At 44.9% G+C, this 18,138-nt stretch overlaps 1 protein-coding gene across 1 annotated transcript in view; it reads right to left on the reverse strand.

The window, feature by feature from the left end:
* Window positions 1–16,976, reverse strand: part of LOC124795604 (sulfate anion transporter 1-like) — a 164,924-nt gene extending 147,948 nt beyond the window's left edge. Inside the window, exons 1-2 of the mRNA XM_047259674.1 lie at window positions 16,812–16,976; window positions 13,020–13,268 (exon numbers count right to left, since the gene is read on the reverse strand). Coding sequence (XP_047115630.1) covers window positions 13,020–13,268; window positions 16,812–16,976 — 414 coding nt within the window. The remainder of the gene's footprint in view (window positions 1–13,019; window positions 13,269–16,811) is intronic.
* Window positions 16,977–18,138: the final 1,162 nt, after the last annotated feature.

The following is an 18,138-nucleotide window of genomic DNA, read 5'->3' on the forward strand; positions in this document are numbered from 1 at the left end:
TCGGGCATGGTTCAAATGGCTCTGAGCACTATGGGACTTAACCGATAAGGTCATCAGTCCCCTAGAACTTAGAGCTACTTAAACCTAACTAACCTAAGGACGTCACACACATCCATGCCCGAGGCAGGATTCGAACCTGCGACAGTAGCGGTCGCGCGGTTCCAGACTGTAGCGCCTAGAACCGCTCGGCCACCCCGGTCGGCCCTCGGGCACGGCTGTGCGTGTTTGTCCTTAGGATAATTTAGGTTAAGTAGTGTGTAAGCTTAGGGACGGATGACCTTAGCAGTTAAGTCCCATAAGATTTCACACACGCACACAGCTCAACGGGTTGAATCACCAGATTGACGAACAAATTTGCAGTCAGGATGCGTGGGGTAGCCACGAGAGTGTTCCTGCTGTCATACGGAACCGTATCCCAGACCATAGCTCCAGGTGTAGGCCCAGCGTGTCTAGCACGCAGACAGGTTCCTTGCAGGCCCTAAACTTGCCTCCTCGTAACCAACACACTCCCATCACTGGCGCGGAGGGTCAACCAGCCGTCGTCAGAAAACGCAATAGACCTCCACCCTGTCCTCCAATGAGTTCTCGCATGGCACTACTGAATACGCGCCGAGTGGCCTTGTGGTTTGATGCGCCATGTCACGGATGCGCGTCTCCACCCACCGAAGGTTCGAGTTCTCCCTCGGGCATGGGTGTGTGTGGTGTTATTAGCTAAGTTAGTTTCAGTTAATTTAAGTAGTGTGTAAGACTAAGGACCGATGAACTCAGCAGTGTGGTCTCTTAGGAATTCATACACATCTGAACATTTGAACGTCACGTAAGTTTCAAACGGTGGTGTTTGGGGACCAGAGGAATACATTGCCAGTCGTTGTGGCCGAGAGGTTCTAGGCACTACAGTCTGGAATCGCGCGACCACTACGGTCTCAGGTTCGAATCCTGCCTCAGGCATGGACGTGTGTGATGTCACAAGAAAATTGCAGCGAAATGCAGGAAGATCTGCAGCGGATAGACACTTGGTGAAGGGAGTGGCAACAGACCCTTCACATAGACAAATGTAATGTATTGCGAATACATAGAAAGAATCATTTATTGTATGATTATATGATTGCGGAACAAACACTAGTAGCTGTTACTTCTGTAAAATATCTGGGAGTATGCGTGCGGAACTATTTGAAGTGGAATGATCATATAAAATTAATTGTTGGTAAGGCGGGTGCCAGGTTGAGATTCATTAGGAGAGTGCTTAGAAAATGTAGTCCATCAACAAAAGAGGTGGCTTACAAAACACTCGTTCGACCTATACTTGAGTATTGCTCATCAGTGTGGGATCCGTACCAGGTCGGGTTGACAGAGGAGATAGAGAAGATCCAAAGAAGAGCAGCGCTTTTCGTCAAGGCTTATCTGGTAACCGTGATAGCGTTACGGAGATGTTTAGCAAACTCAAATGGCAGACTCTGCACGAGAGGCGCTCTGCATTGCGGTGTAGCTTGCTCGCCAGTTTTCGAGAGGGTGCGTTTCTGGATGAGATATCGAATATATTGCTTCCCCCTTCTTATACCTCCCGAGGAGATCACGAATGTAAAATTAGAGAGATTAGAGCGCGCACGGAGGCTTTCAGACAGGCGTTCTTCCCGCGAACCACACGCGAGTGGAACAGGAAAGGGAGATAACGACAATGGCACATAAAGTGCCCTCCGCCACACACCGTTGGGTGGCTTGTGTAGATGTAGTAGTGCCGGAGCCCAGTCTTCTTCCGACCGTACCTGCTCGTGACAAACCGCCGCCAGGAGACTTTTATAGTGGCTGCATCCCTGCGAAGTATTTTTGCAATACCACAGAAGGAACATCCCGGTTCTAGTACAGGGCTAATCTGGTTACAAGAATTTTTTGCAGTACAAAAATTGAATTTATCTTAATAAAATTTCCATGCGTTGTAGTATAGGTCTTGCATTATTTTTCCACATAATCGCTATTCACCTCAATACATTTTGTCATCCGCGGGATGAATGTTTTGATTCCTTTGTCATAGACGTCTCCCGCCGCCTTTTTTTAGGCACTTCTTCATTGCGATTTTCACCTCGTCGTCGGATAAGTGTTTTTCCACGAAGGCCCGCATCTCGTGGTCGTGCGGTAGCGTTCTCGCTTCCCACGCCCGGGTTCCCGGGTTCGATTCCCGGCGGGGTCAGGGATTTTCTCTGCCTCGTGATGGCTGGGTGTTGTGTGCTGTCCTTAGGTTAGTTAGGTTTAAGTAGTTCTAAGTTCTAGGGGACTGATGACCATAGCTGTTAAGTCCCATAGTGCTCAGAGCCATTTCCACGAAGGTGTTCATTCAATTTAGTGAACAGTTGATGGTCACTAGGTGCGAGATTGGGGCTGTGAGAGGGGTGGTTTAAAATAGCCTAGCCAAACGAAGTCAACAACTCTTATGTGGCATGAGCGGTGTGTGGACACGCGTGTCATGAAGGAGACAGACTGCCATTGTCAGCATCCCGGACGTTTATTTTGTATGGCTGCAAAGTTTCTTCATGGTCTCACAATATCATGCAGCAATTATTGTTTCACGTCTTCCCAAAAAATGGACGAGCAGAACACCTTTTCTGTCCCAAAACACTGACACCATAATTTTCCGCGCTGTATTTTCTTCAGTTTTCTGCACCACATCGTCAGCCACAACACACGGGCTTCCGCATATGTCTTCATCGCGAAATTCCGTCCTTCCAAAATTGAAATTCCGTGCCCGTTTAGTCACATGCTGCCTTGACATTACGTCCTCTTCATAAACTGAAACAATTTCGCTATGAGTCGCAGTATCGTTCATGTCATTAGCATTTAGGTAGCGAATTACAGTGCGCACTTTGAACTTGGCGTGAGCCGGATTGAGAACACTAATTTCTAACAGTCACCACAACACTACCCGTCAAGCTAATGATTGTTGGGAATGCTCGTTCCTTCCACTGCCTTCCTGCTACACGGCAACGGTAGCATCTCACCTTTGGACATTCCATGCTAAGGCTACATGCCTTGTATCCCCAGTTTCCAGATAACCGTCGTAGCTGTGTTACAAGGCCTCGTTAAAACTCAGTAAGCTGGTGATAATGACGTCTTCGTCGCTATAAAGGTATTATTGACTGACATAAACCCACCACGCCCAGTCTCAAAGGTAACTGACACCCACGATTGTCACAGAGTGTATTTAAAACGGACCTGCTTTGCATAGCTCCACTGATATGCAATAGGTACGAAGACTGGACACATGTCATCTTTCAGATGAAGGTACACGTCTACCAACTATCATTTATGTTGCTCAACTGCTTCTTGGTGTTGTGACTTTTTCTGTCACTGTACTTAAATAAAGAACACGCCATTTTATTCTCTCCTTGAAATACACGATACAAGCAGCAGAATATATCACAGAACCATTTGGAAAGTTGGGGTAGATACCAGCATCTCATATATTAACACACCTACTGCGGCGGCGCGGTTCCTTTCTGGGATTAAACCAGCACCTACCTGTGAACTCGTGGCAGCAGATCGCCGGTAGGAAAGCCGAGCAGAAACCTACCGTACTGCGACTCGCACCGGGCTGCATACAACGGAACTATTCTAGGATTCGGGAAAAGGATTTAATTTTGAATGAAAGGTGGAAATATTGGCAAATCTTCGGTGTACTCTGAAGTTGAGAATTACAAGTTTTCTGCCACGTCCGTGCTAGTCCTAACACAGTCATGCACAAACCCTTTCGTTCACGTTAGAAAGTTTATGGTAACGTATTTCCCGAAATCTGGACAGCTGCTAAGCACGGATTGGTATTAAATGAAAATGCTCGCCATACTATTAAGTTTATCGGTGTCTATTGCCTCAAGTTTTTGGTCACCGATCTGTTCAACAAGCCACGCACAATTACTGTCTTTTCTCAAACACAAAATTACTTAAAAAGTCAATACTTTCTAAAAAAAAAAAAAAAAAAAAAACTGCGGAATAAATTTTCCTCCACTTTAAAGCACCTTTGAGACATGTAACACAACTAACACAGTCAAGCTATATCTTTCTTCGGAGCTCAAATTACACACGACCGTACCATTGAAAGGCTAGGCTCCGACTCTTTAGACTGCTGTAAGCATTCGCTATCTCCAAGAGAAAAGACGCGCGAGAAATACTCCGTTCTGATTAGTCAGTTATCTTTAAGGCCAATAGAAATATATTATTCTCCCGCGTTAGTCCGCGCTTTTCATGACTAAGGCCGGTGTTACACTATCATATTCCTTTGAGAAAGAAATATGATCAAATATTCGTCAAATTTGTTTGACAAAGATCCTTGACGTCACGCTAAAGATGGGTATTACCCAGTGTCGTCATATTTGTCATTATATTTCAAGATGGCGGACAACAACCTCTTACTTTGCGCTGCAGTTGCTAGTACCACAATTGCACTGTGTGTGTATTTGGAAGAAAAGCGACAGAAAGAAAGGAAACATACTTGAGTGAAGCCATAGGTATTACGTCGAGTTAGTAAAAGCATTCAGAAACATGTGTTACGAAAGCTGCTAATGGAGGACGCAAATTACTTACGAATTGGTGAGAGTGTATTTCAGTAATTGGTCAGTAAAGTGACTTCTCATATTACAAAAGAGAATACTCTTTTGACAAATGCTTTACGTGTGGAAGACAGGCAAACTGTGACATTGGCTTTCTTGACACAGGAATAAGCTATTCTAGTTTACAACGCAGCACCCGAATATCACATTGTACATTAACCCAAATTAATCCAGAAAGGTGTGAAGCGATTTATAAAGCACTAAAGGGACAATATGTGAATGTAAATAAATGTTTAGTTCACTATACGGGCAAAAAGAACTATTTTTAGTTTTGAATGATGGAATTAGTGTTCCAGCAACTGCAAAATTAATAAAAAGTACGAAACAGATTAAGCGCTTTTTAACTTGTGGCATCTAGACTTCAGGCATAATCAAAGTAGAGTGCTAAGAAAGAATTTTTTATTTTCTATTCTCTATTCCGGCTTGCTGAAAACCTGCCTGGATGTTTCCAGATGTAGAGGTGGATGGCTGTAACTGTGACTGTGGATATGAAGTCGTCTGCATCATATTCCACTTGCCCATCAACACACAATTAATAGTATGCACTGTGCCCCTTACCCGACCCCAACCTTGTCGAGGCGAGTTTATAAAAAATATAAAAAAAAGAGTCGAAGGAACACACCAACTTTTAAGCTATATTAACACACTACAGAGACGTCAAATAGCTGTAGCGACACCACCGCTTCAAGCGGTTACGTTTCACATTGTAGTGAACAGAAGACAAACGACTTTTATGATCAAATGTACGGCGAAGCCCTAGATTTGATCATATTTATTTGGTGACAGGCGACATTTGACAAAGTTTCCTATTACACCATCAAATTTCTTTGACATAAATATTTGACATTGACAAAGAAACTTGATAGTATAATACCGTCCTAACCAATCAACAAATAACACATTTTCGAACTGTAATTTTTCCCGAAATAAATATTTAACATTCTAATATTTTATTTCTACTTCATGTTATTAACTACACTCCTGGAAATGGAAAAAAGAACACATTGACACCGGTGTGTCAGACCCACCATACTTGCTCCGGACACTGCGAGAGGGCTGTACAAGCAATGATCACACGCACGGCACAGCGGACACACCAGGAACCGCGGTGTTGGCCGTCGAATGACGCTAGCTGCGCAGCATTTGTGCACCGCCGCCGTCAGTGTCAGCCAGTTTGCCGTGGCATGCGGAGCTCCATCGCAGTCTTTAACACTGGTAGCATGCCGCGACAGCGTGGACGTGAACCGTATGTGCAGTTGACGGACTTTGAGCGAGGGCGTATAGTCGGCATGCGGGAGGCCGGGTGGACGTACCGCCGAATTGCTCAACACGTGGGGCGTGAGGTCTCCACAGTACATCGATGTTGTCGCCAGTGGTCGGCGGAAGGGCACGTGCCCGTCGACCTGGGACCGGACCGCAGCGACACACGGATGCACGCCAAGACTGTAGGATCCTACGCAGTGCCGTAGGGGACCGCACCGCCACTTCCCAGCAAATTAGGGACACTGTTGCTCCTGGGGTATCGGCGAGGACCATTCGCAACCGTCTCCATGAAGCTAGCCTACGGTCCCGCACACCGTTAGGCCGCCTTCCGCTCACGCCCCAACATCGTGCAGCCCGCCTCCAGTGGTGTCGCGACAGGCGTGAATGGAGGGACGAATGGAGACGTGTCGTCTTCAGCGATGAGAGTCGCTTCTGCCTTGGTGCCAATGATGGTCGTATGCGTGTTTGGCGCCGTGCAGGTGAGCGCCACAATCAGGACTGCATGCGACCGAGGCACACAGGGCCAACACCCGGCATCATGGTGTGGGGAGCGATCTCCAACACTGGCCGTACACCACTGGTGATCGTCGAGGGGACACTGAATAGTGCACGGTACATCCAAACCGTCATCGAACCCATCGTTCTACCATTCCTAGACCGGCAAGGGAACTTGCTGTTCCAACAGGACAATGCACGTCCGCATGTATCCCGTGCCACCCAACGTGCTCTAGAAGGTGTAAGTCAACTACCCTGGCCAGCAAGATCTCCGGATCTGTCCCCCATTGAGCATGTTTGGGACTGGATGAAGCGTCGTCTCACGCGGTCTGCACGTCCAGCACGAACGCTGGTCCAACTGAGGCGCCAGGTGGAAATGGCATGGCAAGCCGTTCCACAGGACTACATCCAGCATCTCTACGATCGTCTCCATGGGAGAATAGCAGCCTGCATTGCTGCGAAAGGTGGATATACACTGTACTAGTGCCGACATTGTGCATGCTCTGTTGCCTGTGTCTATGTGCCTGTGGTTCTGTCAGTGTGATCATGTGATGTATCTGACCCCAGGAATGTGTCAATAAAGTTTCCCCTTCCTGGGACAATGAATTCACGGTGTTCTTATTTCAATTTCCAGGAGTGTATTTTCATTTGCACGCGAATTAGCTTTCCTTTTACCATAAACTTACTTAACACATTATGATACAAAATACCCCTTCGTCTGCATTCACACTGTCTTAAAAAATTGTCACGCTAGTTTGTACAGCGTTTGTCAGTATAACAGTGATCTACATATTTACTTTACACCACACTGACGCATCGTTCACACTACTAAAAACATATACAAAACTGCACAAACATAAATAAACAAATAAGCCTTAAGAAATAAACAGAACAATTCACATAAACATTCTCTTGACCTGTGTCTTGAATGTATATGTCCGCTACTGTTCTCTGGTGGATGAAAATTAGAACTACATACTCGACTGAACCCGCTACAGACCATCTGTCACTGCACGCATGAGCCATTCTCCCGATACACAGGCTCCAGACAGAAGCGATGTAAAGGCGCCACGCCTCACTATGACAGCAGATCAGGTTTTATGGTGATTTTTTTATAATTTTGTGTCTGAAAACAGAGTTATGACATCTTAATAGGTTCTACAATTATATGAAATTGGCAGCACAGATGGAACTCCTGACATAAAAAGCGCACAGTAATGCGGGTAGTACGATATAGCCCCTATGTTCTACATTGACGTCAGCATTACTGTTTATGATTTTCTAGGGTTTTCAAGCAGATATTGAAACGCGTACGTCTCATATGTACCAGCGATGGCGAGGCATGACAGAATCTCTGACCAGAGAGTTATTTATCGTTGCCAGTCTGCGCTTGACCGCGCGTGAGTGCAGTAGTTGTACGTAGCGAGTCGCGAGAGCATGTAGTTCAGTTGCGAGTTTGCAGTTGCGAGTCCGAGTTGTGTTTGAGGAGTCGGCCGGCGTCGACATGGGTCTCTGGTCACGATTCAGGACGAGGTATATTGTTAAATAAGGTAATGAAGCAGCATTGCGCACATCAGATAATGTAATGTATGTTAATTGTAATTAATTTGTTCAAGAAATGCCCCAATAATAATTTTGTTTTCAAAGCAATCGTTTTTTTTAAAAAAAAAGGAATCATTCCAATTGAAACAATATTTCCTATGCTTTTCCTCCCTGAGTCAATTTATCAGATCAATTATTGCACAGGGCCTAAGGTCAGCCATGCTGCCCTATAATTGTGGGTTTAATGATTAATGTTCATTTCTCAATTTTTGTGTCGAATTTACATTGGGTCATTATTGTTCAGTAATTTTGTGGGGACTTAACATTTTTTGCACATTTTTATTATCATTGAGTTTTATTACTGGGGGAAGCTAACATTTGGCTCTATTTGTATTTTTATTCAATTCATATCATTTAAAAATAATTACGGGGAGGTTACACTTGGCTTTATTCGCATTAACATTTAATGATTGTCGTTTATACAAAACTTAGCGGGGAGGTTACACTTTGGCTTTATTCCCATTAACATTTAAATATTGTCTTTTGAAAATTCTGCGGGGAGGTTACAATATTCAATTCCTCATAACATTTGGACGGTTCATCTGGCCGTCATCTGGAGATGGGACGCTGCTGGTCCTGAGTACCGTCGAAATGGTACTACTCTGGAGATGGCATCCATACACAGTCACCTCATACGCCAAGAGTTGTGTGTGTTGTACCCACTGCAAAGGCACTAACAGCGTAGCCGCTGGAGAAAGAAAACTAAACGTTAAAATCTACTACCGACTGAGAACGTCATACTTTAGTGCATGTCAGCGCAGGGCTTGAAAGCTTCCTAAGAGGATAGCACTTCACTCTATTTACAAGATCATCAGCCAGCGTGATTTAATGGGTCCTTTTGAGACGACTTTCTCAGTCGGCAGAAGATTTTGGTGGTTAATTAAGGCAGCGGAGCGGCTGGTACGTTTTGCACTGGAAGCATCGGTCCTGTGAGTACTCTCTGCTGGCCTATATACTCTACTGATCAAAAGTATCTGGACACCACTGTGTGATGTGGGGTATCCATTAGGCTTCACGAGTGGCGGGCGAGCCAGTGTAACAAGAGATTGGGAGTATTGTGTTGTCAGTAGAGAAGCAGTAGCAATAGAACAATAGATCAGGAGAGTTCAGTGACCTCGAACGCGGACTAGTCATTGGATCTCACCTGAGTAACAAATCCACCAGGGTCATTTTAGCCATTCTAAAGGTGACAAAGTTGACTATTGGTGATGTTAGAAGGAACAGTCACAGCGAAGAGAATACCAGGCAGACATTTTGTACTGCCGGAGAGGGGCCGTCGACCACTTCAGACGGTGGTTGTAATAAATCGCATGGAGTCAGCGGAAGGATTCACTCGCGAATTCCAAACTGCTACCACCAGTCCATCCACAAAACCGGCTTAATATAGGGGGTTAAAAAGAATGGGGTACAATGATGGAGCAGCAGTGTATAAGCAACACCGACTCAAAGGAAGGCCTTGGCGCTTGTTGGTGACGTCACGTCAGCTAGTCACGGCGAATGCCAGGTCCGTTGCAGGCAGAAACGCCTGGGCGTGCTTATCACCAAAAATGTCTTGTTTTTGGACAAAAGTTTTTCTATTTTTTTGGATTATGCAGTTTTATTTAGATGAAAGATTTTCTTACTGTCATGAAGCTACAAATGAAGATCATAGTTCTGTATTACTGAATCTTGTCGAAACAAACGTAGATCAATATGAGAAGACGCTTTGCCCCTTTGCAAGCTTAGGAAATTTTACATTCAAGTATTTACTTGATCCATTTCGTTATCGAAACTTACCCCAACCCCCTTACAATGAACTCGTTTCTTTTATTTATTTATTTATTTTCGTTTGACGTCGTCACTGGAAATGTGAACTAATTTACATGTGTAAATGTTCAACTGTTGCCAGTCATTACATTACAGTCGCTTTCAACGAAAGGAATTCTAAACAAAATAGCTTCATACATCGAAAATACTGCGGAACTTAAACTTTTTTAAACATGCACGTTAGAAAAGATAAATATTCCCTCTTGCAACTGAAAGGAGAAAGTTTATAAGATAAAAAAAAATTTATTTGATACAACAAGTATCTCTTTTGCCTCTTCTTCTGTCCCCCAACCCCCTCCCCCAACGTGTACAATCGCAAGATGTTTCATTAACATTCAGTGCTCCTCATCCAATAGTCAACCAAGATACCTAAAGAAGAGCACCAATATGTGCGCAGTTTCTTGTAAAAGCAACCCAGTACAAACGTAACTTCCTCAGATTTACAAATAAGGTAAAGAAGCACGAATTCTGTTGCTGCTGGACCATGAAGTTGTTTTTGTATGTCAATCCTTAAAACAGGTGGAAATTTAAGTTCAGGAGTACACTATTTGTTAAGAAGTATAATGAATTGCACAATTAATTGATTGCAGAAATCTCTCAGAACAATGTGTGTTGGTCAACTACCGCCAATAGTTTCACATTTTCCTGTGTCAGGGAGGGAGACATCACCATTATGAGTATGCCTGCAACAGACCTGGCGTTCGCCGTGCCTAGCTGACGTGACATCACGAACAAGCGCCGAGGCCTTCCTTTAAGTCGGTGTTGGTATAAGGCACGCATTCCTATAGTCAGCGGCAAACGACGCTTGAGGTCATGGAAAGAGCGATGCCACTTGACAATGAATCACTGTATACGAGTGATTCGGAGAGATGAATCGCACTGATTGTCTGGTGAACGTTACCTGCGAGTGCAACAGAAAAGTACAGAGGAGATCTAAATACTGAAGGATATCAACTCATTTTACGGAGTTGAGAACTATATACGGCAGAGGAAGAGTTCGGAGACGATTATTTGTATCAGCATGACAGTGTATCCAATGATAAAGCAGAATCTGTGGGGCAATGATCTGTGAACACTGTCATTCGTGAAACAGATTGGGGTGTCAGAATACCGAATGTTACCCAATGGGCCGGCCGGGGTGGCCGAGAGGTTCTAGGCGCTACAGTCTGGAACCGCACGACCGCGACGGTCGCAGATTTGTATCCCGCCTCGGGCATGGATGTGTGTGATGTCCTTAGGTTAGTTAGGTTTAAGTAGTTATAATTTGTAGGGGAGTGATGACCTCAGAAGTCTAGTCCCATAGCGCTCAGAGCCATTTGAACCACTTTGTTACCCTATGGAACACCTTTGGCGTGAGTTCGAACGTAGATCTAGCTCCAGTCACCAACGTGACTACCATGTTTCTTTTGGGCTCTTGAGGGAGAGTGGGCAGCCACTCCTTCAGTCATTATGACATATGATTGAAAGTAACCCAGCAGACTTCAGGCCATGTAGTGCATGCCAGTGGAACAACGTGTATGATTGGCCGACTGGAGAAACAGTTGTGGCGAGGAATAATGTAGCACTGCCGCTATTATCTTCGTGTTCGAGGTAATGTACGCCTTATTGAAAATATTCTCGGCAGAGTTCAAGCCTAGAGAAAGACGAAGGGTAGTCGCACTTCATATTAATGTCCACCCATAGGTGTGTGTATAGTTTTCATGAGATAGTGTTGGCATCAGTACCCCAGCGTAGCACGAGTTCGAAGCGACTTACCAACAGCGTCATCTCACGTAATGCAGCATCTCATTCTCAATGGAGAGACGTCTTCCGAAGTAAGAGAGATTTCAGGTGTGCCGCATGGGAGTGTCGTAGGACCGCTGCTATTCACAATATATATAAATGACCTTGTGGATAACATCGGAAGTTCACTGAGACTTTTTGCGGGTGATGCTGTGGTATATCGAGAGGTTGTAACAATGGAAAATTGTACTGAAATGCAGGAGGATCTGCAACGAATTGACCCATGGTGCAAATAATGGCAATTGAATCTCAATGTATACAAGTGTAAAGTGCTGCGAACACATAGAAAGATAGATCCTTTTATCATTTATCTAGAATAAAGCAGGTCAGAAACTGGAAGCGGTTAATTCCATAAATTATGTGGGAGTAGGCATTAGGAGTGATTTAAAATAGAATGACCATATAAAATTAATCGTCGGTAAAGCAGATGCCAGACTGAGATTCATTGGAAGAATCCGAAGGAAATGCAGTCCGGAAACAAAGGAAATAGGTTACAGTACACTAGTTCGCCCACTGCTTGAATAGTGCTCACCAGTGTGGAATCCTTACCAGATAGGTTTGATAGAAGAGATAGAGAAGATCCAACGGAGAGCAGCACGCTTCGTTGCAGGATCATTTAGTAATAGCGAAAGCGTTACTGAGATGATAGATAAACTCCAGTGGAAGACTCTGCAGGAGAGACGCTCAGTAGCTCTGTACGGGCTTTTGTTGAAGTTTCGAGGACATACCTTCACCGAGGAGTCAAGCAGTATATTGCTCCCTCCTAAGTATATCTCGCGAAGAGACCATGAGGATAAAATCAGAGAGATTACAGCCCACACAGAGGCATACCGACAATCTTTCTTTCTACGAACAATACGAGACTGGAATAGAAGGGAGAACTGATAGAGGTTAGATTAGATTAGATTAGATTAGTACTTGTTCCATAGATCATGAATACGATACTTCGTAATGATGTGGAACGGTCAGGTTAATAAAAGGTGTCTATACAATATATTACATCAGACAAAATATTACATGACACTCAATATTTTTTTTCTTTCTTTTGTGGAGGTTGGGAAATTGTCCACTTACTATATCCAAAAATTTATCTAATGAATAGAAGGAGTTGACATTAAAAAATTCTTTTAATTTCCTTTTAAAGGCTATATGGCTATCTGTCAGACTTTGATGCTATTAGGTAAGTGACCAAAGACTTTTGTGGCAGCATAATTTAGCCCCTTCTTACCCAAAGTTAGATTTAACCTTGAGTAGTGAAGATCATCTTTTTTCCTAGTGTTGTAGCCATTATTACTTTTGAATTCGTTCGGATACTCAAGGTACCCTCCGCCACACACCGTCAGGTGGCTTGCGAAGTAGGGATGTAGATGTAGATGATGGCCAGCTGGACTATGAACATAGCTTCAAGGTCCGACTGCGAACCCGAGCACAGTATCACTAGATGTTCCGCATTAGCGGTTATAAATGTATAGAGACCTGGCCAGTCATGAGACAGGTGACGGCGAAGGTGCCCATGGAGATGTGGCGCGAGGTGCCGAACAGGGCGTAGACGAAGACGGGCAGCAGCGCGACGTAGAGCCCGCCGACGGGGGCGGCGCCGGCCAGCAGCGCGTAGCCAAGGCCCTGCGGCACGTGCATCACGGCCACCACGAGCCCCGCGGACAGGTCGCCCGCCAGCTGCTGCCGCCAGCGGTAGCGCGGCACCCACTCCGCCGCCGGCACCAGCTGCGGGCCCACAGCCTCACTCACACGCCGCCTCCCGTACAGCCCCAGTCGCCCAGGAGGACTCGTCACCCAGGTATAATACTAACAGAACCTCTTGCAAAACTACTAAATGGGTCGAATCAAATGGAGTCGTCACTTTGCAACACTACTGGCCATTAAAATTGCTACACCAAGAAGAAATGCAGATGATAAACGGGTATTCATTGGACACATATATTATACTAGAACTGACACGTGATTACATTTTCACGCAATTTGGGTGCATAGATCCTGAGAAATCAGTACCCAGAACAACCACCTCTGGCCGTAGTAATGGCCTTCATACACATGGGCATTGAGTCAAACAGAACTTGGATGACGTGTATAGGTACAGCTGCCCATGCAGCTTCAACACGATACGACAGTTCATCAAGAGTAGTGATTGGCGTATTGTGAGGAGCCAATTGCTCGGCCACCATTGACCAGACGTTTTCAATTGCTGAGAGATCTGGAGAATGTGCTGGCCAGGGCAGCAGTCGAACATTTTCTGTATCCAGAAAGGCCCGTACAGGACCTGTAACATGTGGTCGTCCATTATCCTGCTGAAATGTAGGGTTTCGCAGGGATCGAATGAAGGGTAGAGCCACGGGTCGTAACACATCTGAAATATAACGTCCACTGTTCAAAGTGATGTCAATGCGAACAAGAGCTGACAGACGTGTAACCAATGGAACCCCATACCATCACCCCGTGTGATACGCCAGTATGGCGATGACGAATACACGCTTCCAATGTGCGTTCACCGCGATGTCGCCAAACACGAATGCGACCATCATGATGATGCTAACTGAACCTGCATTCATCCGAAAAAATGACGTTTTGCCATTCGTGCGCCCAGGTTAGTCGTTGAGTTCACCATTCCAGGCGCTCCTGTCTGTGATGTAGCGTCAAGGGTAACCGCAGCCACGGTCTCCGAGCTGATAGTCCATGCTGCTGCAAACGTCGTCGAACAGTTCGTGCAGATGGTTGTTGTCTCGCAAACGTCCCCATCTGTTGACTCAGGGACCGAGACGTGGCTGCACGATCCGTTGCATCCATACGGATAAGATGCCTGTCATCTCGACTGCTAGTGATACGAGGCCGTTGGGATCCAGCACGGCGTTCCGTATTACCCTCCTGAACCCACTGATTCCATATTCTGCTAACAGTCATTGGATCTCGACCAACGCGAGCAGCAATGTCGCGATACGATAAACCGCAATCGCCATAGGCTACAATCCGACCTTTATCGAAGTCGGAAACGTGATGCTACGCATTTCTTCTCCTTCCACGAGGCATCGCAACAACGGTACACCAGGCAACGCCGGTCAACTGCTGTTTGTGTATGAGAAATCGGTTGGAAAGTGTTCTCACGTCAGCACGTTGTAGGTGTCGCCACCGGTGCCAACCTTGTGTGAATGCTCTGAAAAGCTAATCATTTGCATATCACAGCATCTTCTTCCTGTCGATTAAATTTCGCGTCTGTAGCACGTCATCTTCGTGGTGTAGCAATTGTAATGGCCAGTAGTGTACATTTAAGTTAGATAACAGGTACCTGAAGCCACACAGGACTGTGCAATACCACGCAAAGCTTACTGTCTGTATAGTACGACACACATCGGAATGACGTGGACATTCCGGCGTGGCACCTGGATCGGTTGACCTGGTACCACGGCGTTAACCACATAGAAAATTGCGATTGACTAAGACCTGTACACATACCAGAGGTTTCGTTGCTTCTACGGTTGGTTGCTTTTTCTCTGCGTCGAAGAGCCTTCCCACAAACACTTCACAAATTTTACGACCTGATGTTTTCCCGCATGGCCGTACCTGGTCCGCAAAGTGAACGCCGTCCGGCAGTGCAGAGTACCCGCTTTGCATCCACGTTTTCACTCTTCAGTATCTGCCGTTCGGAAAATGAACACTGATGCTTCCTTGTGCCATATGTGCGTGGATCTAAAGTATACGATTTGCGATAGCTAAATAGTTTGTTGACAAACGATGTAAATACCAGTCTACTGTTGTTCAGTGCGCCGTAATGTACTGCCCCTTGCCTATTACCCTCACATGCTGCTTTCAATTAGTGCCCGCTCGCACCCAGTGTCTGTAATTCCTTTGTGTCTTAATTCATAATGACTGCTGGACGAAAATAGTGTTTCTTCTTTCGTGCATGTCCCATGACCGAAATAACAAACACGACATATACATTTAAATGTATTCTGCATAAAGATTTGTCTTTTTTTCGAGCATAAGGCCCTACTGCTGGGAGACATTTTTTGTTGCATGTGTGTGTGTGTGTGTGTGTGCCCTCGCGCTTGTGCAATGTCTGTGTACGTGAAAACATGAGAGTTCCATTTACTAATCTGATGACGCTCGTCTCATTTTAGTATCGGTTGTAAGGGTACAGTAACCTTACGTAGTACCGATTATGCACTATGCAGAGATCATACATGGTTTAAGCAAAGACTGCAGTGCAGTCAACAATGTGCGAGTGGGTAAGCAGTAGTCGAGTGTTGGAGTCCGCGGGTGGAAGTCGAGTGTGAGAGGCTAGAGAGAGAGAGGTTTCTCGGTAGCGAGGCCGGAGATAAGTGACAGAATGGCACATAGTGTTTGATGTTTATACATGTTTATAAATTGAGTGATTTAATTAATAAATTCCAGCATTTAAGAAGGGAGATGTTATCATTTAGTAGTTTTCACAATAACGGAAGTGGACAACAATGAGTCTAATGACAAGGAGGAAAGATATGTATTATGTTAAAATAATTAAAATATAATTTCACCTACAGCGTATGCCAATAATATAGTTCGGTGCGAAAGTGGGGGGAGGTTACACGGTGCTACAGACCTTTCCTTCGAGAGTACTAACAATCGTGTCATCATCACCATCATGATCCTCATTATGATCATCATCATCATTGTCATCATGACTGAAAAAGGTGGTATGCACCTTGGTCTGTAGCACGTATACAATAGCGTGCCCCGCAGCCCACGTGCTGTTAAGTAACAGCTAACCCACATAGAATACTATGTCATTACAACAGGAAGTTGATAGTACTGATCACAAGGAAGGATAGTCGCACCGTTGTGGATTGCGCAAAATGTTAAAACGCACTACAAAAATTTTCATTTTACCTAAAGTTCCCCACCCAGTGTCTCGGGAAGAAAATAGTGTCGATAGCGCTAGGTTTCGTAGTGGCATCCACTTTGCGGAGTCTGGATAGTCATAAACATGTGCCTAATCGCAGGTCCTGAGTGTTCATTTCCACCTTAATCGCAGCTAAAACTGTACAGGAGCTCAGTTCACTTTGTAAAATCGCTGTACGAATGTGAGACGACATGTGCCCCAATTAACGAATCGTCGATGAAACGAGAAGGATAAAACAACGTTGTGTGAACATTCCATCCAACCAAGGTAAGACAGCGAGGGTCTCCAAACAGCTCAATACGCTCACAGATAATAGTCATGAACTACAGTACATATTTTTCATTAACGCTCTCCGAGGTTGCAGCAGCGGCACTGACCTTCTTGAAGCGTTCTAGCACACAGGCAGTGCTGCAAGAGGCCGTGCATCTTTTCCACAGTATTTGCCAGCCGCTGAGTTGCAGGGGAAGCGGTGGCTTCCTCTCTGGTACCGTCGCGGGGGACACAGTTCGGCGCGGCCGTGGCGGAGATCTGCTGGCGGCCATCTCAGCACGAGTTGCCGCGACCGGCAGAACCTACCGCAGGCACAAACCTACGGAAGGTAACGCTTCCTTTAAATGCGAGCACGGCACCCTGTTGCCAGACTGTATCCGTACGTCAATCATAATCTAGACTGAACTGGTTATAAACAGTACACGAACATTACATTTTACATGAAAGTGACTTGTTATAGTGTAGATCCTAACGAAGAACACCGTCTGGATTACAATGATAAGCAGATATAATATTCAGACCACACCTCTTCCCCAGCACAGCAGTACCCTCGCACCGGAGGTCAGTATATTACCGAACATGAAAGAGCATGCCCAGTTCGTGACCTCAGCTAGTGCAGTCGACATCGTAGTGTAGGATAGCGACAGTTTCAGCTTCACATTAACTTGTACCTTTATAAATGTCGAATATTGTATCTCAAGAGAACAGTTTATTACTTAGTTATCACCTGAAGCTTACATAGTCGATGAAAGTTGTAAATTGTCCGATACTCCTATGGCATAGAACTGGGTCAAAGTAAAATAAATCTTTTAATTGTTTATGTAATAAAATGAACTAATATTTGAAGCGTTTTAGTTTGATGAGCCTTCTCCCAGAGCAATCAAAGAACCCACAGTTATGACCAGTTTCGTCGTATATATATGGAAATAAAACTTAACTATACGTCGTATTAAACACTATGTACAGTGAAATGTTATAAGAAACTTGTATACAAGTTTTATTTCGGATTTGAACTGCCATAGGATAGGTATCCGAAGTGTCATGGCTATTCAGACTACTACGTTTGCCAGTGTCACAGGACAAAAACAAGAAAGGAACTTCACATTAAGTGACAAGCAGGACGAGGTGATAGTCTATAATAAAACAGCAGGTAATCTCAGCTTATACTCCGTTTCTAATGACCTTGTCATACACATGACGATAAACCCCAATCGTCCTTATTTCCTGCTATTCATTGAACGATGTGCCTGTAAGCTGTAGAATGTAGTCCCTCACTACACAGCAGGCTTGACAAAAACAAGGATATTAAAAAAACACACACACACGGTCGCTCAATTGGGGTTTTTGTGGGGTTAAAGGGTTTTTCGGACAATTGCCTAACAAAAGTTTTTAAAACTGATTAGCTGGCTAGAATTCTTTTTCCACTTGATCTTC

The sequence above is a fragment of the Schistocerca piceifrons genome, chromosome 4 (assembly GCF_021461385.2).
Source record: "Schistocerca piceifrons isolate TAMUIC-IGC-003096 chromosome 4, iqSchPice1.1, whole genome shotgun sequence".
Lineage (NCBI taxonomy): Eukaryota > Metazoa > Arthropoda > Insecta > Orthoptera > Acrididae > Schistocerca > Schistocerca piceifrons.